The sequence below is a fragment of the Gopherus evgoodei genome, chromosome 2, assembly GCF_007399415.2.
Source record: "Gopherus evgoodei ecotype Sinaloan lineage chromosome 2, rGopEvg1_v1.p, whole genome shotgun sequence".
NCBI lineage: Eukaryota > Metazoa > Chordata > Testudines > Testudinidae > Gopherus > Gopherus evgoodei.
Window position 1 is genome coordinate 114,927,393 of NC_044323.1, and position 24,337 is coordinate 114,951,729.

At 41.6% G+C, this 24,337-nt stretch overlaps 1 protein-coding gene across 9 annotated transcripts; it reads left to right on the forward strand.

Moving 5' to 3' along the window:
* The first annotated feature begins 2 nt into the window (after positions 1-2).
* On the forward strand, positions 3-23,759 carry CCDC127 (coiled-coil domain containing 127). Of its 9 annotated transcripts, XM_030551530.1 has the most exons (6): positions 3-277; positions 1,219-1,273; positions 2,538-2,622; positions 3,099-3,164; positions 5,812-5,940; positions 20,142-23,754. In XM_030551530.1, exons 5-6 carry the CDS (start codon positions 5,820-5,822, stop codon positions 20,810-20,812), a joined length of 792 nt encoding a protein of 263 aa, XP_030407390.1. In that variant the 5' UTR covers positions 3-277; positions 1,219-1,273; positions 2,538-2,622; positions 3,099-3,164; positions 5,812-5,819; the 3' UTR covers positions 20,813-23,754. The 9 variants fall into 9 exon arrangements, with proteins under 9 accessions (XP_030407390.1, XP_030407395.1, XP_030407389.1 ...); XM_030551535.1 differs by lacking the exon at positions 1,219-1,273 and having other exon boundaries at positions 3,099-3,193; XM_030551529.1 differs by lacking the exon at positions 1,219-1,273.
* The last annotated feature ends 578 nt before the right edge of the window (positions 23,760-24,337 follow it).

Genomic DNA, 24,337 nt, shown 5'->3' on the forward strand with positions numbered 1-24,337 from the left:
CCAGGCTTCGAGCGTCTCGTGACGCGCCAACGCAGTGCGGGGAGCGGGGGAAAATCTGCGGCTCGTGCGGATGCTGTTTCCTGTCCCCCCTCCCGTTGTAATGGGCTGGTCCGGGAGGTGGGGGCTGGACCTGCTGGCAGGTGAGATGAGTGGCGGCGGCTACTCAGCTGGGCCTGTGGCGGTTTATGCGGTGTCGCCTCTTCCTCGGCCGGTCCGGGCTGTGCGCGGGAAGCGCTGTTGAGAGTCTGGGCTGCGCCTCCAGCGCGTGGGGCTCTGGGTGAGTGCGAGGGCGCCGCCGCCGGCGGATCGGTCTGGGCCTGGGGAGACTCTGCGCGCGCGGCCTGTCCTGCCTCGTCCCGTCACTGGACCCGGATCTGCCAAGTGCTGCTGAGGGGGCTCTGCCCCCAGAAACTCTGCCCGTAAGATTTTATTTGTCAAATAAATGTGGAGGCACCAGCACGGCATTGGGGAGCACAGGCCACTGACGGCACAGATGCTGCTCACCTGGTGCTGCTCCCTCTCCCCTCAGCTGCACCCAGCCGTGACACAACACAAGGACCGGGCCTGCCCCAGGTCCCTACCTCCCCCCAGCCCCATGCCCATGCGAGCAGGCAGATCCAAGTGTGGAGAGGCTTAGTGTGGTAGGATCCAGGTGTGGATTGAGAGGGTTCTCTGTGAGGCACTCTGGGTGCGGGCAGCTCAATGGAGGATTTGGGTGCACAGGGGGTTCTGGGTGCAATGCTAATGGGACACTACAGGGGGGTCCAGGTGAAGGGGGTTGGGGCTTAACAGGGAGATCTGGGTGTGAAGGAGATAGAGCTTGAAAGTGAGTGTCTGGGTTTTGGGGGGGTCCAAATGCTGGAGGAGTGGGGCTCTGGAGTGGGGATCCAAGTGTAGCTGGTTGGGGCTTGGTAGGGTGCAAACCCAGGTGTGGGTGGCTCATTGGGATGGTCCAGGGGGAGGGGCTCATCTGGGAGGTTATGAGGGTGGGGTGAGGATCTGGGTATGAGGGGGTCTGGATGTACAAGGGTTGGGTGGATGAGGGAGAAGCTCCCTATATTGGGATCCATCCCCCTGCAGCTGAGGAGCGATGGTCACAGATGGGCTATCATCAGCAGGAGAAAAAATCATCTCGATTGGACTCTTACAGTTGGTATGCATACTTCCACCTTTTCATGTTCTCTGTATGTATAAATATCTTCTGTCTGTGTGTTCCAGTTTATGCATCCGAAGAAGTGAGCTGTAGCCCACGAAAGCTTATGCTGAAATAAATGTTAGTCTCTAAGGTGCCACAAGTACTCCTGTTTTTTGCAGATACAGACTAACACGGCTGCTACTTTGAAACAAGTTATTGTATGAAATTTTAGTTTGTACTGACTTTGCTAGTGCTTTTTTTGTAGCCTGTTGTAAAACTAGGCAAATATCTAGATGAGTTGATGTACCCCCAGAAGACCTGAGTGTACTCCCAGGGTTACGTGTACCCCTGGTTGAGAATCACTGCTCTAACTCCTGGGCTTGACCTAAAAGTATGGGGGCAGGGGCACCAACTCATCCTCCTTTGGTCAGATTTTGAATGGTACCTGATCTGGTTGGCAGCCTCTGAGTACATATACAAGACCAGGCCCTGCATGTGAAATAGGCCAGCAAACGCCAGAAGGCAAATATTCTCCTGGTTCATGAATTACTCTGGAATTTAGGTGAGAGATAGGTGCCACAAGTGGAAAGGCTGAAACATAGATGCGGAGGGGAACTTTTACACTGAAAACTTACTAAGTGATCCCCAAAACTCCTGCCAAGCCCTGCAGGAGACTAACTTGAGACTTAGGCACTTCAGTCTGGGGTTTGGAAGTATCTTTGTGCATCCAGCTAACACTTGGACTTCACTACAGCCCTTTCCATGGCAAAGTAGCCCACCCCTGGCAAGAGCTCCCATCCCACTCCTCTCTGGGGGCTAGCACTGTGGTAGACTTGCAGTGTCGAGGGCGCTCGGGGTTTGCAGTGATGGGGTCAAATCAGTACCTAGATGGGCGACAAGCATCTTAACACAATTAACAAATGCTTATACTTGGGGTGAGGGGGGCAAATGTGAGGAGAGGTCCTAAATCCATCAGTTCTACCCAACTCTGTTATCACTGCCCAGTGCTAGAGCGAGAGCTCTTGGACTCCATTGTACTAAAGTCTTGCATATATGGGTTATGCCATAACGGACTTTGATTTGGAAAACCAAAATTATAGTTGATTGCAGCAGGGTTTTTTGCTCCTTTCATGTCTGTAAAGAAGAATTTGTTTTAGAATCAGAGCCTGCCCCATATCATGAGACAAGGTCTGAAATATCTGAAGGACCTGCTTGTTGGTCTAAAGTTCTAAGAAAGGTGGTACCATCTCCATCATCCCCAGCAAAACCTGTTCTATACTTCTACCTTATCAGAGAGCTCTGATTTCACCTCTGATCACTTTAAATAAAGATGAAATGTTCATATTTTAAAATCATAATCTAGCAAATTAACTGGTTACTAAAGCAATCATTTTATTTTTAGGTCTAAAATAACTTTATTAAAGATGCTGCAGTGTCCTATTTTCTAGGCAAGTGGCTACATTGTACCTAAGTCTGCTAAACAGATGGTAAGTAAATCTCAAAGTTCTGGGGCATCTTTCCATTTTTTCTTGATATACTACCATGCTAAAGTTCTTTCTTGTAAAGATTTTTCGGCATCACGATTAATTAACATAACAAAACATTGCTGGTATTTAAAAGTTGGCTTGTGCCAACACTTTTAGCCATGTTCACTTTCCATTCTAAGAAGGAAATGTAGAATACTTTTAAGGTATCGTTGTGTTGGAAGTATGGCATTTTAGAGGTCCTGAAATGGCAGAAAAAAAATTCTACAACCAATAGAACTTCCCTTTAAAAAAATCTGTTTTAGAACAATCCTTCAACATGAAGAATATTTGCTTTGTGATGTAATAAAATATGAATATATATTTGGTAATTGAGTTGTGGTGTAAACATCTGCTTAAACATATTTCAAAGCCCCTGAAACTCTGAAGATTTATTTTCTTTTTTTAACATTTTTTTGTTTTTTGTGTTTTTTTGGAAGTACTTGTTTTGGCATCTTTACAAGAGAGGATAACGACTCATATTTGCGTAACACGCAGCAGTGGAGGTGGGTAACTGCTCAGCTTCTTTTATCAGATATGGCTATTGGCAGTCCAGTTTTCAGTGGACATATTGACAAATTTTAGATTGTGTGGGCTTTGGGATAGGGATGATTTTTTTGTGTTTGTACAGCACCTAATACAGTGGGGTCCAGGACTAAGGGCTCCTAGGTGCTATAGTAATACAAATAATATAGCTTTGATCCATGTTGACCATCTCCACAGAAATACATAGGTCTGAAATAGCATGGAGATGAACTTCTCTCTCCCCTTGATAATTCTGTACAATACAGTGGCCAAATTGGGTTAGTGCCTGTCTATTTGACTCCCACTGAGACCACATCTTTCGCAAGCAGTAATTTCACTCTCTTCAGCTGTATAAGCAATTCCTTCCACACTATTCTACTTTAAATTGTATTTCCTGTTGTACCAGGAAACTCTCTGGACTGATTCATGGAGCACTGTAGATACAGCAGGTAGGACCTCATTGCTCCACAACCCCTCTTTTGTGTGGCTGATTAAAAAAGTGGCATTGCAATGGAGAGCCAAATGGAGCCTTGTTTTAAATAATTTTACCAATAGGCAATTTTTTTTCTTTGCAGCAGTTATTCCTGCCATACACATCTTACTTTCAACGCTCTTAAAGGAAGAATCAGCTTTTTGTGGGTTTTTTTTTTCCAAAGGGAGGATGGGGGAATAGTTGAAACTTTTGGTCTTATGAGAAGAAAGCAACTCCAAACTAACCAATAACCCAATCTGTTTTCCATCTAAAGGCAACTTTTATAGCATCTGGATTCATGCTTTTACTTTTATTTACATGACTATAGTATGACAGGGTTCCCGGGGTGCAGCCTGAACTATGGGACTGCTGAGCCCCCAAACTGGGCCCCCTCTCACACTGTGATGTTGTTGGCAAGCTAAAACCTGTGGCAGGCACTGCACTTACACAAACATTCATAGGCACAAATACAACCAACCGAGTTACATGAATGCTCCCACTCACTCATGAACCAACAACAGAGAGGCTCCAGCCAATCCCCCCTAGTTTCCCAGCCTTGTACCCCAGAACTGTACCGTCTTGCCCTGGTTAGAAGCCTGATCAGTCTAAGTTCGTTACCAAGTCCACCCCTCCTTCGATGTGGAGAGGGTATATATTAGCCATTATAAACTGAGATGAGATTTCCTAAGCGCTTCAACGAAAACACATTGTTTTAAATAAAATATAAAACAGATTTATTAACTACAGAAAGATAGATTTTAAGTGATTATAAGTAGTAAACATAGAGATCAAAGTTGGGTACCTAAGGAATAAAATAAATTCACGGTCTAAATTTTATAAAGTAAACCGGGCTGGAATCAAGCAGTGTCTCATCCTGAGAGATAGTACAAAGTCTGAGAACTTCAGTACACAAGCTGGAACTCTCCTCCAGCCCAGGACCACCCACCAGCGTTCAAAGTCTTTGTCCTCCAGATGTGTTTCCAGATGTTGAGTTGTGCAGGGAGTGAGGCCAAGTCATGATGTCACTTCCCCTTCTTTTATAGTTTCTTCCAGCTTGCTGGAAAGATCTATGCTTGTGACGTGGGGGTCCACCCCCATTGGTCAAGCATTCTCCATTGTCTACAATGCTCTTTCTCAGAATTCTTCTGGGATGGTCATTGGGAACGTAGATTCTCTTTTAACGGGCCATCAGCATGTCTGGCTACTCGATTGCTTTACCTGAAAGGCTGGTTGTGGGTGTTCCTAACCTCACAACATATTTCAGTAACACACAGTGCAAAACTTCATAACCTCACATACGATAGTGCAAATAATCCAACAGAATATTAATGTTCAACAGATCAAGACTTTTAAAGTGATGCCTCGCAAAGCATACTTTGTACAAAACATATAATTATATGATGGTGAATATGCGGGTTCCAGGGTACTGCTTTGAGGTACAGAGTGCCAAATATAGTGTCCAGAGATCACCAGTAGGACAGGGGCTTCATTATATTAGTTCTCTATCCCAAAGCACTTACAACATCAGACATTTTCAAGTTTTTAAAATTTACCAAAGTGCCAGTTATCCCCACCTGCTCACCATCCTAGCCATCATTAATTGGTTGGGGGTTTTATATGTGTTACAGCAGCAATGGGACTCAAAGAACAGGTGCTGGCGCTATGGATTAGTTACAGTACTTGTTTCCATGCTTGAGTGAAATTGGCTTTCTGAGCTGCTAGGCCCTTTGTCTACTGACTGGAACTAATTTTATTATCAAAGAATAGATTGAGTAAGGTTAATAAACTTTAAGACCAGAAGAGTTCATTAGCAAAACTAGTCTGACCATCAGTGTGCATAACACAGGTAACAGACTGTTCAGTGATTATGCACCGAGTCCAATAGCTTATGTTCAGCTAGACTACACCTTAAAGACTCCAAGTGATGGAGAATGTACCACTTTCCTGATAATTTGTTTCAGTGGTTAATTACCCTTACGGTTAAAAATCCATATCTTTAGTTTCAGTTTGTTCCAGAATCTAAAAGAGAAATACTGAATCAAGTATTAGATGTGGTTTTGATAGGTGCACTTGTCCACATTACCTACTGCTATCAGTGCCCTCCCCTAATCACTGGTACCACTGACGTGACTTTTTTTTCCCCCGTTAATCTAAAGGTGTCTCCATGAATAATTTAAATGATCCTCCAAACTGGAATATCCAACCTAATCCAAGGGATAATGATGGTGATGGAAACAAATGGAATTATGCTTTGTTGGTTCCAATGCTGGGATTGGCTGCATTTCGTAAGTAATATTTTTTAATAGTCAGATTTTTCTGATCAGGCCCAGCATTCTAGTGGAAATACAATGTCTTGCTATGTGTGGGGGATCAGAACTGGCTGCTGAGTTCTCTGGAACCAAAAGGTTCGTGCAGCATTACACTGCTCCAGCAACCCCTCTTTTGTCCACAATCCAGTGGAAAGCCAAATGCAGCCATCCTTTCTAGCGGGAGGAGGGTCATCTCAGAGCCTTTGAAGGAAGATGAGAGAATTTGGTGAATAACCCTACTTGGGGAAAAATAAAATCAGGTTCTCCAAATATAAATATTCCATAGCCCATAATGTACTCCAGACATGAGAGCAGGGAAGGGATGTATGCTTAGGAGGACTGGTATGTGCAGGTAAAGGAAGGCTAATATATAAAAATACTAATACATACATTTGTCTACACAAGCTAACTTACCTTTGTGCTTTTTTGGGAAAAAAAATTGTAGGCTGGTATAGTGTTTCCCTTTCTCTCATTCATCCTTTCTGCTCCTCCATAGTTTGCCTCTTTTAAGGGAAATGGAAAGTTTTGTGTTTAAGGCATGTGAGTTGGAGGAAGGAGACCTCTGTTCTGTTCTTAATTCTGCCATAGAGTGAGTGACCCTGGGCAAGTCGTCAAACCTCACTGTTCCTCATTATTATCAGAAAACACAATGCAATACCATTAAGAGGCTCTAATAGAGATGAGGACTCCATTGTGTTAGTTGCATTGCAATTTCACATGAAGACATAGCCCCTGCACCAAAGTGTCTACAGTCTAAGGACTTTGTCCAAAACCCCTTAAGCCAGTGGTTCTCAAGCTTATCTGGTCAGGCCCCCCCTTCTTTGTATCTGTAGTATTTTCCACTCCTCTCTCCCCCTCCTGCCCTGGCACATATATCTCCACCAGCTCTGAAGGCAGAGTGGAGAGCAGCGGCTGCTGGCTGGGTGCCCAGCCCTTGAAGGTAGTGCCGTGGCAGCAACAGCACAGAAGTAAAGGTGGCAATATGAAAAGTGATATTTGTCAATATCACTTTTCACAGCAGACTTAGTGCCCCATTGCTTCCTTCCTTTTGCACTGCTTACGCCTGAGAGGATTCTGCGCCACTGCACATGCACAGAATTTATGTCCTCTGCAGATTTCTTTGCTCCTCCACAGAAAAATGGCTTTCTGATGAGGAAGCCACAAGTGCAGTTATGCGACCCTCCCCAGAAGTATTTTTCAGGTGCCCTGGGCAGCCAGCAGAGAAGTAAATCACTGGGGGGTGGGACTGGGCAAGACCCTGCTGGTGGCTCTTACTCTGCACTGGGCTCAGCAGCTAGTCCCAGCTGGGCTGGGGAGGATGGGACTTCCTCTTCCCTTGCATGGCATCCAGGGCTGGGTCAAACCTACCTCCAGATTTCTCCCCCAGCTGTAGGAAGCTGTGCAACAACCCCCACACACACAGCCTTTCCTGCACCCATCGCTCCCCAGCTGCAGGGGAGGGATCCCTGTACAAGGAGCTGCTCCTCCATCTACCCAACCTCCATGCATCCAGACCCCCTCATACCCAGACCGTCACCCCACCCGCTGACGAGCCCCTTCTCACTTCACCTGGACCACCTCAACAAGCCACCGACACCTGGAACCTCACCCTACTGAATCCCAAGCAGCTGCACCTGGATCCCCACCCCACTGAGCACCACTCCCCCAGCATCTGGACCCCCACACTGAGCCCCACACACACCCAGACCTCCCGCTTTCAATCTATCCACCCCCATCCCCAGATCCTCCTGCTGAGCCCCAGTCCCCTTCACCTGGAACCCCTGCAGAGTCCCATTACCATTGCACCCAGAACCCTCCAACAAGCCTCTGTGCATCCAGATCCGCTCCCCCATCTGGATCCCTCTCTGAGCCGCCCGCACCCAGATTGCCCCAGAGAGAACTCTCTCTTGACTCACACCTGGATTCCCCCTCCACACTTGGATCCTGCCTTGCTGAGCTTGTCTGCCTATGCCGGGTGCACTTGGAACAGAGTGGGAGGGCCATGGGGTGTTTCTAGGGCAGGTCCTGTACTTGCACTGTATCAGGGTTGGGTGCAGCCTCAGTGCTGAGAGTCAGTTTCCTGGAGGGAGATGCAAAGTGATCTCCCACCTCTGTGTAGCCAGTGGCCTGTGTTCCCCAATGCCTTGCTGGAGCCTCCACATTTATTTGACAAATATAATTTGCATAATTTTAAAATATGTGCAGAGCTCTTCTTCCCTTCCCCCCCCCCCAAAAAAAACCAAACCATACAGCTCACGCCTCTGTTCAAAGCCTGCCCTGTAGTTTGAGAACAACTGCCTTAAGCCCTTGGATATGGGCTAGAAGTGACATGAATGGTAGGAAAAGAGGAATATAATGAAAATTGTTGTTTATAAATCCTGTATATATACACATTTGTATTCTTTAAAAAAGTCTATTACCAGTTGTCCCTTAACCTAGCCTTTATTAACTAGCAGTTTTCATCTAGGCATTGCCGCAGAGGTGAGCCTAGAGGAAGGATTTGAAGTAGGACAGCTTAGTAACCCCTAAGGATCAGTTCAGGGAGGATGTTCCATGCATAAGATGGGGTGGAGCTGTCTGTATAAGAGCTGGATGAGGAGGCTTGAGATCTTGGTGAAGTGGATGATGTGTATGGAAGCCATGTTATAACATTTTTATGTTGTGCTTCAGAATATTTGAGTCAACTGTGATAGTGCCTAGAAACCCAAGTCAGAGATGGGGAGCCCCACCGATACAATGCTATTCCCTACCCAAGCAGTTTGACTGTAAAACTGATTTACCTGTGGTGAATAGCACTTATCTTGTATGTTTTCAGAATGCATGAAACTACAATGTGAAAAATTAATCCAATGAATTGCTCTGTTTGTGGAAAACTTCAGTGTCTAGCTGTATGAGAGTTCTAAGCAGCCCTGTACAGTAATTCACATTCTTTGAATACTGTATTGTTTGACTGAGTGGTGGTTTGGTGTGCTCAAGGAATGCAGGATTATTCCTTCCATGCTTAAAAATAACTTCTTTCTTTTTGGTTCTGTAAATTGATCAGAGTAAGGACAATAAATAGCTCAAAATACTCTTATGTTCCCTCAAAGTTAATCTGTCATAGGTACACACACTATAGGAACGTTTCCTGTAACCTAAAATGTCTGTTAATGATCATCTTACTGTTGAGGCTACTGTGCTTTAATGAGTGTTGTAGAGACTTCTAAGTTACTTAAGCAGTGTTACCAGTTTTTTCAAAATGTGTACTGTTTATATACTATGGATTCTAGGTGTATGTACTTTGTAAAGAAAAGAATTAAAAAAAAAATCCTGGATATCAATGTAATATGAGCCTGAAACTGGAGAGTGCCGCTATCAGACTTAGGCCATGTCTACATCTAAAATTTTGCAGCGCTGGTTGTTACAGCTGTATTAGTACAGCTGTATAGGGCTAGCGCTGCAGAGTGGCCACACTTACAGCAACCAGCGCTGCAAGTGGTGTTAGATGTGGCCACACTGCAGCGCTGTTGGGCGGCTTCAAGGGGGGTTCCGGGAACGCGAGAGCAAACCGGGAAAGGAGACCAGCTTCGCCGCGGTTTGCTCTCGCGTTCCCTGAACCACCCAGCAAACCGCAGGGAAGGAGACCTGCTTGCTCGGGGTTCCGGGAACGAGAGAGCAAACCGGGAAAGGAGACCAGCTTCGCCGCGGTTTGCTCTCGCGTTCCCCGAACCACCCAGCAAACCGCAGGGAAGGAGACCTGCTTGCTCGGGGTTCCGGGAACGAGAGAGCAAACCGGGAAAGGAGACCAGCTTCGCCGCGGTTTGCTCTCGCGTTCCCCGAACCACCCTGCAAACCGCAGGGAAGGAGACCTGCTTGCTCGGGGTTCCGGGAACGAGAGAGCAAACCGGGAAAGGAGACCAGCTTGATTACCAGAGGCTTCCTCCTTCCACGGAGGTCAAGAAAAGCGCTGGTAAGTGTCTACATTGGATTACCAGCGCTGGATCCTCTACACCCGAGACAAAACGGGAGTACGGCCAGCGCTGCAAACAGGGAGTTGCAGCGCTGGTGGTGCCCTGCAGATGTGTACACCTTCAAAGTTGCAGCGCTGTAACTCCCTCACCAGCGCTGCAACTTTCTGATGTAGACAAGCCCTTAGAGCCTATGGCTAGAAAGATCTTCCTGGATCATCTAATCCATCCTCTTGGAATTACTGCAGGATTTTAAACAGTGAGGTCTGTCAGACACTGAAATAACTTTTAAAGGAAGTTCCTGAGTCATCCTCATCAGATTTTCTATATCTAAGATACTACTACTTCACAGAGGTTGTGTGATGCTTAAGTTCTTCAATATTTGTATTGTGATTTGAGATCCTGTTGTGGAAAGTTACAGACAGAGTATTAAGGCAATTTTCCCCCTCAGTTCCTCTGCAGTCAGGGTTGCAAGTAGAATTTAATCAATATTTTAGTAAGCTCCATTCTGAAGGTGCACCATGTTGGGGCGGTAACTGGGGGGAACCCACAAAAGGTGGAGCTAGTACATCCATGGACTGGCTCTAAAAATATGTTATTACTTTCAACAGCATAGTCGCACTGTTTCAGATAACTCACTGAAGAAGGGAGGCAATGCTCTGTAGTTAGACTGCAGAGAATACTGTATGCAGGATTTGGCAGGGAAGGAATGTGTCCAGATGAATCCTCTTTGAAAATGGAACTTAAAGGTAGCCTGCAGAAGGCTAAAACATTGGGCTTGTGCCTTTTCTGTCTTTTGATGTACGAAGAAGGCCTGAGGTCCCCGCTACACCAAGCAAATTGTTAATGTTAGAAATTCAAGGCCTGTCTAGGCTGGAAGCCCCTCCTGTGAAGACTAGAAAACTAGTGAAATGGTGATAGAGAGTGAAAACGTAGTAAGTGAAAGTGACTCAGACTTTTTAAAAACTTGTTTTTAATGCCGTCTTAACTGCAGTAACTAATAGCGTGAATAAAGGAAAACGTTGTTAAAATTCAATACGTTCACCCCTTAAGGTGTTAAAACTTACAGTAAATATCCTAGGTACTTCCTTGAGATTCTCCAGTGCTAATAAGACTTGATGCTCCTGATGTTTCTAAGGTTAAAAAAAGTTAAACCTGTCTTTAGTTTCTAAAGGAAAAAAAGCTTACATTTTTTAATACATCAGAAGAAAGGAAAACAGGGCAAATTCCCTTAAGAAAAGGAAGTCACCTTTGCAGGTCACCTTTAATAAATAATCTCTGAAAAGACAGGTAGAGAAATTTCTAAACTGTTTATTCTGGACCTCTGCCCAATGATTATCAGTTAGAATAGTGTTTAAAACAAATGAAATATTTATATCACAAACTTTGAGTATGTGTAACTTAACCTTATTTTTACCTACAAGAATGTAGCATAACAATAATTGCTGAACCTGAAAAAAAGCCATCTCCTTACACTTCTTGAAACAGACAACTTTTTTATGGATCCCTTTCACATAATTCATTGACCCAAAACATCATCTTTTTAAGACTAGCCATGTTACTTACTCTGGTATATGAATCTATACTATGCTATACTATTCCACTGCCTTGAAAATTTTCATCATCAAATTACTGGCCACTTCCCTTCTAAATCAGTTAATAAAATGCAGAATTCTGAGAATGAAATTGGTAAAGTCACAAAGGAGGAGCGATTTCATCTTTACATTTTCCAGTCAACACGGTGATCCATCACTAACCCATCTGTCCTTTCTGGATCTCTCACTTTTACTTCAAATCTTCTGTCTTGCTTTCCACCATATACTTCCAGTTTTTTGTCTATTCCCTTCTTACCCTAGTCCAGTCTCTCTTTAAAAGTATTGTACTAGAACTTGTAAGTCACTTACTACACTATGTCATAAACACAAACAAAATTTGTTCATTTAAAGTTGCTGTGTTCTACTCTTAATATTTTCCTCAACTACTGAAAAGCTAGCAAATACACAGTTATAGTCAAACACTTTTGTTTCCCTGCATACACAAATGTGAGTCATATCAACTCTTACCTATTATCCTTCTTCCAGAACACATTGTTAAGGTCCAAGGCATCAAATTACCATAGAGTTTTAACTCCATATATACATACATAGGAGGAGGACACATCTTAAAATTATATGTCCTCATAAGAGAGGTTTTTCGGTTGATATTTTGGAAGAAAACAAAACAATTTAACATGTCTGTAAATGAATGGCCTCCTTGCAGGTGCACCCCCGCCACCCTTTGTGGCCTCAAGGCACCCTGTAAGTGGCCCCTCACCTCAGTTTCCCTCTAGGGGCCTCAGGATTATCTTCTAGTCCATCAATATAGTTTATTAACCAAAACATAGTGCAAATAGTCCATAATCAAAATGCCCAAAACATAATCCATCTCTCTCTTACACACACGCATGTAGTCTTTAAAACTCAGCTTTGTTCTCAGCATACCTGGACTCTGTAAGTTCTTCTCTGTCCCCCTGCCTGGCAACCATCTCAATCCTTCCTTCTGGGGAGCAACCCTGCTCTTCGCACAGGAACTCCCACAGCCTCTCCGCTGGAAGCATCCTTGCTAGGGAAGCATCCCTCGCTCCCCCTGGCCCTCTCTTGGTTCTTCTGGGGATCAGCTGTCCAGCAGGGGAACATCAGCAGGTAAGCCCATGTGCTGTTGCCCCTTGATTCAGGCCTCTCTGGCCCTTGATTTCAGCTTAGAGCCAACAGGTCTCTCCCTCTGTTCCTGCTCCTCCTGCCCTCAGCCCTCTGGCCCTGGCTCTCTATCTTGAGGACACCAACCAGCAAACCCCTCTTGCTGCTCTCCTGCTTTCAGCCCTCTCCCAGGAACCGCCTTCTCTCTGTGATAGTTTTGATCTTCTGCTCTTCCTCACTGAACCAGTCTTCTCTGACTCAATAGATTGCTTTCTCTCCAAGCCTATTATAGCCCCCTGGGTGCTGCCATGACCTCTCATTTGGCCCGACTGAGAGCACCTGGTCTGGAACAGGAGAACTGAGAGCAGTTTCATTGAATGGGCCAGCTATCCTATTACAGTCCCCTTGTGGTAAACCACCATACAGCCTAAGGCCAACATACATACAAAGAGGACACACTGAAAGTATGAACACAAAATTCCTTTTTTTCCCTAAGAAATATTTAAACAAGTGTGTCCATCTTCTATGAATGTTGGAGTTAAACAAAGGTTGATTTTTGCATCAGTTTCCCTCAGAAAAAACAAACTGCATACATTAAAGATGAGAAATAAAAAAAAAGATAATCCCGTGGTTTACAAAGAATGACAGTTTAGTGATGGCTGCAGTGAATGTTCAACTATAGAGAAGTGTTCATCCTGAATGCAGCTATTGCAACCTGCACATCTGTTGTTACAGCAAAAGATATAGGACACTGCCTATCAAAATTTATCATCATTTATCACTGTGATTTCAAATGGGTGATTCTGAAATTGCTGACAACAAAGCTGTAAAATGGCCCATTAGAATTTTAAAAATGTGCTGTTGTGTAAATACAGCTCACTGCCTAGCAAATAATGTTATCAGAGTTAATTCAGCACATTGAAACTGGATTAGCTTAAATCAGTTGTGGGGAAATAAAACACCCAAATTACAAAAGCAAAAAATATAAAATCAGTATTTGTGTAAACTACCGAAATTCAGTTATATGCCTTAGAAGTTTTATATTGAAAGTGTCCATGTATTCATTGTAAAATGGTTCTGAAAAAAAATGACACTTGAGTGAAACACATATTTTAAACAAATTCAAATGTCAGAAAATTCAGAGCCTTCATTCCCTCTCTATTTATTTTATAAAAAAAAACCACAATGTAGAAGATACTTCCTTTCTCGCCTCTGTTAAACACAAGTATCTGACAACTGTAACTATTGCTTTACCATCCTCCCATAATATGACTCATACTATTTATTTTACATCTTGTTCCTCCCTTTTCCTTTGTCTGTTATCTTTCTTCTATGTCTAGATTTGTCTGCAATCTCCATGAATGGAAGCTTTTTTTTTTTCTTTAAAAATAAATATATATTTATAGTACTATATAGTAATGGTTACTTCGGGACTATTGCACTGGGCTGGCTGATGCCTGAACCTTTTACAGGACTATTCTTTGTAACATCCTCTTGATAAGGTGGTATTTTTCATACTCATCTTACCATTCCTACCTACTTCACTTTAGATAAAGATCCTATGGTTCAGCTGTACAGTCGACAGAAAAAAAGTGGTGGGTCCACATGACAAATGCATATATAGATAGGAAGTTGAGCAGTGCTTGATGTAAGATTTGAAATCTTTCCAGAAATCTTCATTTCAAGGGCTTCTTGTACCTTCAAGGCAATAAATATACCTAATTCCATTGTGAGAAAACTCTACCTATAGACAGAGTTACTCAGATGACTTAACTGACCTGATTGCAAATTAATAGACAGGTATTGACTGAGGTTTAGTTTTTTAAATCTTAGATCATAATTCATGAAAACTAATCTCTGTTTACACATCTGTACAATTTTTCCAGCATATTGATTCTAGCTCCAATCTTGTATGTGTCAGAAAAAAAGATACTGGAGTAAGTTAATAATTTAAAAAACAATAAATCATCAGGCTGAGATGGTATCCATCCATGACTTCAGAAGCATCTGAAGCATGAAGTGGCCGATTTGCTAAGAAAAATATGCAAACTCATTAAAAACACACACTGTTTCAAAGGATTGGAGGGCAGTAAATGTTCCTGTATTTTTAAAAAAGTGTCTCTAAGTGGTGATATGGGGAATTAGAGATTGTCACAGTTCAGGGCAACTGCACCTGTATTTCTCCTGAGTGGTCCAGCAAGGGCACCCACTGTCATGCTTCCATCTCCTCAGCCATTGTCTTTTTGGACCGAGACCCATGTCTCACTCCCTTCGGGACAGTTCCCTGCTTTCACTCAGTTAGTCCCAGCAAAAACAGTCTGCTTAAACAGACTTGCCTTTTCTCTTCAGACCATTAAGGGGTGTAAGTGCTATAGTTATACGGTACCACATAACACTTCCTATGCAAGCTTATGTTATTCTTAAGGTAAAAAATACTACAGGCAAAACATGTTAAAAACAAAAGAACATACACAAATGTAATAAGCTTACCAGAATCCACTCCAATCCTGACATGGATTCTGGCAGGTGCAGTCCTCCAAGCCCCAACCCCAGGGGATTCCTTGTGATGATAAATTCATCACCGCTTCAGTTTATAACAAGCATACTCATGACAAGTTTAGTCCACCCTTATACAATTCAGGGCTCTTTGAGCTGGAGTTTCCAAAAACTGGTAATTAGTGTACAGTGAATCTATCTCCTCCTGCATATCTTCAAAAAGTTGGCTTATAGAGAAGAGCATTTGCATTCCCTTCACTTCAAGTTACTGCCTATGAATCCACTTCACAAATATTGTTCCAGAAGGCCCTTAGAAGTTACAAATGCCATCCAGAGATTGCATTAATTTTGTCTTCATGCTAAAGAAGTTCCATACAATCTCTCACTTGCATTTTTAATACAATGAACTCCAAAGATGTTAAATTTTAATTAAATTTTACTGAATTAAATTAAACTTCATCTTAATTCCATAGATTTGTTCACCATATTACAAATCTATATTACAGGATACTGTCAGTCTGTCAGAGATCAATAAGACAAAAATAAAACAAAACACAATACTTGGAAGATCACGATATGATATGGTCTAACTAGCATGGTTTCTGCCAAGGAAAATCATGTCTCACAAAATTCCTGGAATTATTTGAACAGGGCTTTGGAGCGGAGCCCGGAGCTGGAGTGCAGAGCAGCTCTGGAGCAGTGGAGCTGCAGGTTTTTGCCTGGAGCTGGAGTGGAGCCGGAGCTCAGCTCCAAAGCTCTGTTTTTGAAGGTGTCGGTAATGTAGTAGGTAAATTAAAACCAGTTGAGATTTATCTGGACTTCCAAAAAGGGCTTTGACAAGATGCCTCACAAGAGGCAGTTAAAGAGCTTGAGTAGTAGTAATATAAGAGGCAGGCAGAGTATTGTCATGGATCAAATACTGGCTAGCAGGCAAAAAGCAGAGTAGGATTAAGTGGCTAATTTTCATCATGGCAAAAGGTGAGTAGTGGGGTGCCTCCAGGTTCCATACTAGGTCCCAGGTCGTTAAACATACTTATTTATGATCTGGAAAGGAGCATGAGTTAGTGAGGTAGCAAAAATTTGCAGATGACAAAGTTATTTACATTAGTGGGGACCAAAAAGAACTATGAAGAACTTCAGAGAAACCTCAGCAAGAAAAGTGACTGGACATCATAATGGCAAATGAAGTTCAGTGTCACTATATGCCAAGTAATGAACACTGGGGAGGAAAATTTAGATTACTCATACCTAGGGTGACCAGACAGCAAACGTGAAAAATCGAGACGAGGTGGGGGGTAATAGGAGCCTATATAAGAAAAAGACCCAAAAATCGGGACTGTCCCTAAAAAATCGGGACATCTGGTCACCCTACTCATACTCCTTAAAGGGTTCAAAATTAACTGTATTAGCTCTGGAAAAGGACTTTGGTGTCTCTGTAGACAGGTCAATTAAGACCTCTGTTCAATGCATAACTGTGGTCAAAAAAGTAAACAGGATATTGGGACACAAGAAATAGGATAGTGAATAATATGCAGAATATTATGTCAATATGCAAATCATTGATGTGGCCTCACCTAGAATATTGTGTGCAGTACCGGTCACCCCATCTCAAGAATATTGCAAAATTAGATAAAGTTCAAGGAAGGGCAATGAGACTGATCGAGGGCATGGAAAAGCTCCTAGGAAGAGAGACTGAAAAGACTGGGATTAGAAAGGAGATGAATAATAGGTGATATGATAAAAATATATAAAGTAATGAATGGCATAGATCAAGAAGTTCTGTTCTCCCTGTGTCACACAAGAACAAGAGGACATTAAATTAAAAGGTGGCAAATTCAAACGTGAAAAAAAAAAACTTCCGCATACATTGGTAATTAAATAGTGGAACTCATCATCACAGGAAGTCAGTAAGATCTAGAATTTAACAAGATTAAAAAAGGAATTGGACATTTACATGGACATGAAAAATATCCAATGTTGTAATAAATAATGCTAACAAATCTTTTAGAGAACAAGATGATACCTAATGTTGGGGGAAGATTATTCCATATGTTTTCCTTGTGGGGTCCTTACATCTTCCTCCAAAACTTCTGGTGCTGGCCAGTATTGGAGACAAGATACAGGACTAGGTGAGCTTTGGGTATGATCCAGTATGCTAATTCCTGTGCTCCTAATTGTGCCTTCCAAGTAGCTCCCATCAAAATCAATAGGACTTCTGCATGTGGACCCCTTGTAAGATTGGACTTTGTGCTATTTTTTGTGTGTTTATCAGTCTAGTGGAATTATGTTTGATCTCTGATATCTGAGAATACTTAGTGTCTGATTACCAGAATTCTAATACTGAAGAACAGTTCACCCATGAACTTTCTGAGGGAATAATTATAAATTTTCAGCATAGCATGATTGTCTCAGGCCGAACAATAAAAAAGCATGTCCTCAAAATGTGAACAGAAAGTTACTTGGCCTTTAAGTCTATTTCAGTGTGACCATAAAAGCAGGAGTACATTCTCACAGCCTCATATATTGATTCAGATGTTCCTCTGTTCTGCCTCAAATTCATTACAAAGCAAAGGATTATAAAAATAAAAATGGGTGTACTTGCCTCTTCCAGGAATTACCATCAGAACAGACTCTTTCCAGGGCTCTCAGCTGTCTTGTGATATTGGTTATACACTTCTCCTTTTTACTATCATGCCTTGACAGAACTCAGGACTACTGCCGTGATGAGCTATATGTCTGAGCCTTCCCCCATCTCCAGAGTCAGAGAGAGAAGGTCTGTAACCACCAAGACCCAAACTGTTTCCTCACACTGAGAGGAAAAGTATGTTTGGTTTTTTTTAGCCCACCCTGCTCACAAAACTCCAACCTCAGACCCTGAAGTTAGGGACCATAGAACCGCTTTTCTATAAACCGTAACTGCTTCCTCAGCATCTCTTCCTTCCCCCACGTATGCTGAGAAGCATATATGTTTTAGGTGACAAATCTGAGGAACTGTCTCAGATTAAGATATCAGAGGAGGTTTTGGAACAAACTGATAAATTAAACAATAAGAAGTCATCAGGACCAGATGGTATTCATCCAAAAGTTATGAAAGAACTCAAATATGAAATTGCAGAACTGACTGTCTTATGTAACCTATCGCTTAAATCAGATTCTGTATCAGATGACTGGAGGATAGCTAATGTAAGATCAATATTTTTTTTTTAAAATGCCTCCAGAGATGATCCTGGCAATTACAGGCTGGTAAGTCTAACTTCAGTACCAGGCATATTGGTTGAAATTATAGTAAAGAACAGAATTGTCAGACACATAAGTAAATACAGTATGTTGGGGAGGAGTCACCATGGCAATTAGACCTCATCAATCTATTTGAGGATGTCAACAAGCATGTGAACAAGGGTGATCCAGTTGATATAGTGTACATGGACTTTCAGAAAGCCTTTGACAAGGTCCCACATCAAAAGCTCTTAAACCAAGTAAAGCAGTCTTGGGATACGAGGGAAGGTCCTCTTATGGATCTGTAACTGTTTAAAAGATAGGAAAGAGAATAGGAATAAATTATCAGTTTTCAAAATGGAAAAAGGTAAATAGTGAGGTCTTCCAAGGATTTGTATTGGGACCAGTGCTGTTCAACATATTCATAAGTGATCTGGAAAATCTCTACCGTTGTGGTGCCCAGTCATCCAGTTTTGTGAGATCCCTTTGCAACTCTTTGCAATCAGCTTTAGATTTAACTATCTTAAGTAATTTTGTATCAGCTGCAAGTTTAGCCATCTTACTGTTTACACTTTTTTCCAGATAAAACCTGCAGATGGTACAAAATTACTCAAGATAGTTAAGTCCAAAGATGACTGCAAAGAGTTGCAAAGGGATCTCACAAAACCGGATGACTGGGCAACAGAATGTTATATGAAATTCAGTGTTGATAAATGTGAAGTACTGCACATTGGCCAACATGTATACAGACAAAATGATGGGGGTGTAAATTAGCTGCTACACTCAAGAAAGATCTTGGAGTCATTGTAGATAGTTCTCTGAAAACGCCTGCTCAGGGTGCAGCAGCAGTGCAAAAAAGCTAGCAATGTTAGGAAACACTAGACAATGGATAGATAATGAGACTGTAAAAACAATAATGCCACTACATAAATCCATGGTACACCCACACCTTGAATACTGCGTGCTGTTCTGGTTGCCCAATCTCAAAAAAGAGATATTAGAATTAGGAGAAGCCCAGAGAAAGACAACAAAAGTGATGCGTATGGAACAATTTCCATGTGAGAAGAGAGTGAAAAGAAGGGGATTGTTCAATTTAAAAAAGAGATGACCCGGGGATATGATAGAGGTTTACAAAATCAAGAATGATGTGGAAAAAAGTGAATAAGGAAATGTTATTTATCCGTTCACATAATACAAGAATGAAATTAATGAGAGGCAGCTTTAAAACAAACATAAGAAAGTTCATCTTCACACAACTCACATTCCACCTGTGGAACCTGTTGCCAGTGGATGTTGTGAAGGCAAAAAGTATAGCTCGGTTCAAAAAAGAATTAGATAAATTAGTGGAGGAAAGATCCATCAGTAACTATTAGCCAGGATGGTCAGGGGGACAGTCCCATGGTCTTGGTGTACCTAAACCTCTGACTGCCAGAAGATGGGACTGGATGATCGGGGATGGATCACTCGATAAATTGCTCTGTTCTGTTCATTCTCTCTGAAGCATCTGGCACCAGTCACTGTCAGAAGACTGGGCAAGATGGACCATTGGTCTGACCCAGTACGGCCATTCTTACGGTTTAGAAATGTAGATTCATAGATTTTAAGGCCAGAGAGAACATTATGATGATCAAGTCTGATCTCCTGTATAACACAGACTATACAACTTCTCAGTTTCATGGGACATCTGAACTGAAGTGAACTTCACCCTTTGTGTCCTTGGGGACTAAAAAAAAAGTTACTACTAACAGTAGCAACGGAACTTCTTTGTGAAGTACTTCAATAATTTTGATTATCAATACTATACATATTTGTTTACATGTGAAATTTGTTTTATGTATGACAGGTTGGATCTGGTCCAGAGAGTCTCAGAAAGAGATAGAAAAAGAAAAAAAAGAATATTACAGAAGACTAACATCTGTACAAAGAGATCTTGAATCAAAATATCGTGACATAATCACAGAAAATCGTCGCACAGTCGCTCACTTGGAGTTGGAGCTTGAAAAGGAACACAACAGAACCCTGAGTTATCGTGAAGCCCTGATCTCCCAGAGTCGCAAATTAGTAGAAGAAAGAAGAGTTCTAGAACAAGAATATGAAAAGTTAGAACAAGAAAAACAGGTTCTGCAGCACTCAGGGGCAGCAGGTGCCTTGTACCAGAGTTGTCTTGCAAAGGAAGCACAATGGCAAAAGAGAGCTAATATTGTAATAAAAGAATTTGAAGAAGCACTTTTAGAAAGACAAGATATCTACTGCAGTTTTGTGTTGCCCAGAAACCAGCGGCTAGAAATAGAGAAAAATTTGCTAGTTAGAGCAGCAACTGATCCTGTTGCTATGGATATAGAAATGGAAAATGGTTTAAAAGATATTTTTAAATATGATACACATTGTGGTAATGTGCTGAACACAAACAAACGTCAAAATGGAAAACTAATGTGGCTTTATCTCAGATATTGGGAACTAACTGTTGAATTAAAAAAGTTCAAGAAAGTAGAGAAGGCCCTGTTGGAAAAATAATGTGTGGGGAAAGTGGTAGCATTTCATGCAGTATGGCACATGTAGTATATAATGACTCGCTGGTATTGTAAAGCTTCTAATTCCCTGTAGTACATTAATCTGTTTTTCCCCTTCTCATTGCAACCACATTTGCAGTACTCCCCATCCATCAGAGTGTCTCCACTGTTGGTGCCCTTCCATTGATGGGCCAACAACAAATGCTCACTAAGCAGCGCAGTTTACTCTGAGACTATGTCAACTGAAAGACTATGTCAACTGAAAGACTATGTTCACAGCCAGGCTAGCAGAGAATGCTCCCAACTCCTGATTTCCTGCATGGCAGTACCACCTCATGTTTTTGTGCAACAAAACTCTCAGGAAAGTACTCAGAAGTGACTGTAATAGTGAGATTTCTTGGTATATTATTTAGGCGTGAGATGTTTTCTCTGTACCAATGAAAAAAGTGTGCAATCATGTTTTCAAATTAGATTTGAATTGTTTTCCATGGTTGATGTGCAAATGTCACTTTATACTACATTATACATAAAAATATTTGCTTGAAATACAAAGACAGAATGCTATTTAAAATAATGCAGAAGGAAAATAAAAACAAAGACTTTGATGCTTACTGATGTTAATGATAATGAGGGCATGACTGGTCTTAAATCAGGATTACATATGAGTTATAATCTAAAAGTTGCCACTTAAGGGGAATTCATACAATGGGAAAGAAACATTTAATCACTTATTTTTCCTTTCAGGTCTCGGTTACCAGTTTGGATTTTGCCCACATTGGTATTGCTGAAGGCCCTATTGCATTGACTGACTGATCTCTAATGGGTTGATTATTTTAAGCCTCTCTCTAGTAGACAGATAGCCACATCATAAAAGCCATCATCACACGCAGCAGAGATTTCAAGGATTGATTGGCTGTAGAGAGTAAGCAACCCCCTTATCCTTATAAGTAGTCCCCCCAGATCAAGTGTGGGATATTACCTTGGTTCATGCACAGTGAGGAGTTGGGCAGGGAGCAAAACCATCCCCTGGATTGATTTTGGGGAAGTAACTGACCAAACGAAATTTTCATGGAATTTTCCTCTTTGACTTCCCTCATCTGGGTATTTCAGTCCTGGGGTAATCATCCCAGGATTCTGACCTCACTGTAGAATTAAATAGAGGAAATTACTTATTCACAGACAAATAAAAACAACAGTAGAGGAGTGCAGAAAATAAAATATAAAGGCTTTCATTTTTCAAGTCTGCCCTGTTTAAAGTGCCTCTTGAAATGTTTGTTCTCTTCTGCAAAAGGAGAAAACATTAATCACTTACATAAAAAAAGAGCAAAAGGAAAATGGATATACAGTAACTGAGAAGTAAAGTAACTGTTTTAAATTGATTTTGTAGATGTTTATATCGTCAATTTCTATTAAATATTGTTTACATTGCAGCAAGATGAGCAGTAACTGATTATTTCAGAATTAATTTTATTGATCTCTAGGACTAATATAGCATAATGTCTAACATTAGGTAGAAAATGAAATATGCTAAAGTGACAAACTTGAGCTAAATTTGACCTAAAATAAAAGTTGTATAACAACTGTCATTTACAGAAACTAAGATCAGCAGAAGCATATCCATGGATATTTTCCAAATGCCAATGGTTCTGTCTATCTGTGTTCTTATAACTGCACATTAATATAATAGCTGGCTGCCTCCCAAGAAATAGAGAAAATGTAAAAGGCTAATGCACTATACCAGGGTTTCCTTTGTACTTCCCCGAGGTACTCAGGCAGTGGGTTTTTCATTTGTGTTTTAATTTGATTTGATTTTCTCCTGTAGATTAACATCATTGTCCTACTTCATAAGAACCTGAAAGTTAAACTACTAAAATCCAGATTGGACGTGATTTGGGCTTCTGTCCTACATCAGGACCCACTATCCCAGACCCTTGCATCCACACAGAGCAGCGCTGGCACAGACTGAGGGATCCATTGTAGTAGATCTCCATGTAAGGCAGGGCCCAGGTCTTTTTTGTCAAATCTGAGATAAATACAAAGATAAAAAATGAGCACCCATTTCTATTTTGATAGACTGCCATTTGTTTGGTATGAATTAAGACACAATCCATACCCTGCGGATTTTAAAATTAAGTTAAAGAGTGAAAAGTAATTTTAAAAAAATTCTTTGTGTTTTAATAATGTTATTTGTAACTTAAGTAAGGATATCGGTTTTCAATATTTTTCTCCTGTAAATAACCCTTTTATTAATTGTAGGTACCTTTCCTCTTAAGGTTAAAAATAATTCTGTTTTGATAAAAATGAGAAATATATACACACTTAAGCTTTGTAAATTTTTACTATGTTTTTGAAAAAGGCCAAAATGTTTATCATCTTGTTTTACATTTTTCTATAGTTTTATCACTGATACCAACTCAAAAACATTTACAAAAAGAGGACAGAGCAGAGAGGGCAAAAGATTTTTCAGTTTATATTAGTATTTAAATTGTGTCATTGTTTGGTTTATTCCTAATACAATGTTGTGAGGTAATCAGTGTATCAAAATGCCAGTTAGTAAAATAGAGCTATTTTTGTAAATATAAGATTCTTCAAAGTTACATTTGTTTAACATTAGATTAGTTAATGAAGGCAGGACAGTGACTCAGAGGGGAAGTCCAAAAGTACATAATAGGTTTAGGAGCACAAGTCCTACTGACTTTTAATGGGACTTGTGCTCCTAAATCTCTTAGGCACTTTTGTAACTCTTGCTCGCAATAGATAACGTTGTGTTGGAAGTTCCACTGTAAGCTTTATTTTGTCCCTTACGCTTCAAATTTTGGTCTGGGGAAGTAATTGATTTGCAATGTCCATATATAATGTAGGGTATAAGGATCTTTTTCAGAACATTTCATACTATGTCTCTAAACTACAGTTTTCAATTAACAGTTAATAAAAAAATCAACATTTTGCTCCATTGTTTCATGGGGTTGGTTGGTTGGTTACCGGACAATGGGTTAGGGGTTGATCTCTTGATATAGGACAGGCCATACTTTGAAAACGCTTGGAATTTTTTTCTTTTAACAAAAAGATAAACAACAAATAATCATCACCAGACTGATACCTGGCAATTTGATCCCTGCCAATAGATGACATCAGCTGACATGAAAAAGAAACACTTCAGCCAGTCAGTGTACTATTTGTTACATAAGGCCATTTGCCTTCCACCGTGCTTCCTCAAACATCCCATTCCCAGGGCCGGCTCCTGGCACCAGCACAGGAAGCAGGTGCTTGGGGCGGCAAGTCCCTGGGCTTGCCGCCAAAGAATGAAGCAGCGCGGTAGAGCTGCTGCAGAAGTGCCGCTGATTGCGGCTTTATCTTTTTTTTTTTTCCCCCTCTCTTCGCCGTTTGGAGTGGCAAAAAAGCTGGAGCTGGCCCTGCCTATTCCCCTCCTCTGCACATCTGGGCTCCCTTCATGCAATCTCCAATACTCCGGACTCATTCCTATGGATCCCCACATCACCCAAACCCACCCCCAGTGTTCAGAGGCTCT

Bases quoted from the DNA above. Each gene is read 5' to 3' on its own strand.
- CCDC127 (XM_030551530.1), top strand. From the start codon at position 5,820: ATGAATAATTTAAATGATCCTCCAAACTGGAATATCCAACCTAATCCA. The intron at 5,941-20,141 runs GTAAGTAATATT...TATGTATGACAG, and splicing joins GCTGGGATTGGCTGCATTTC to GTTGGATCTGGTCCAGAGAG.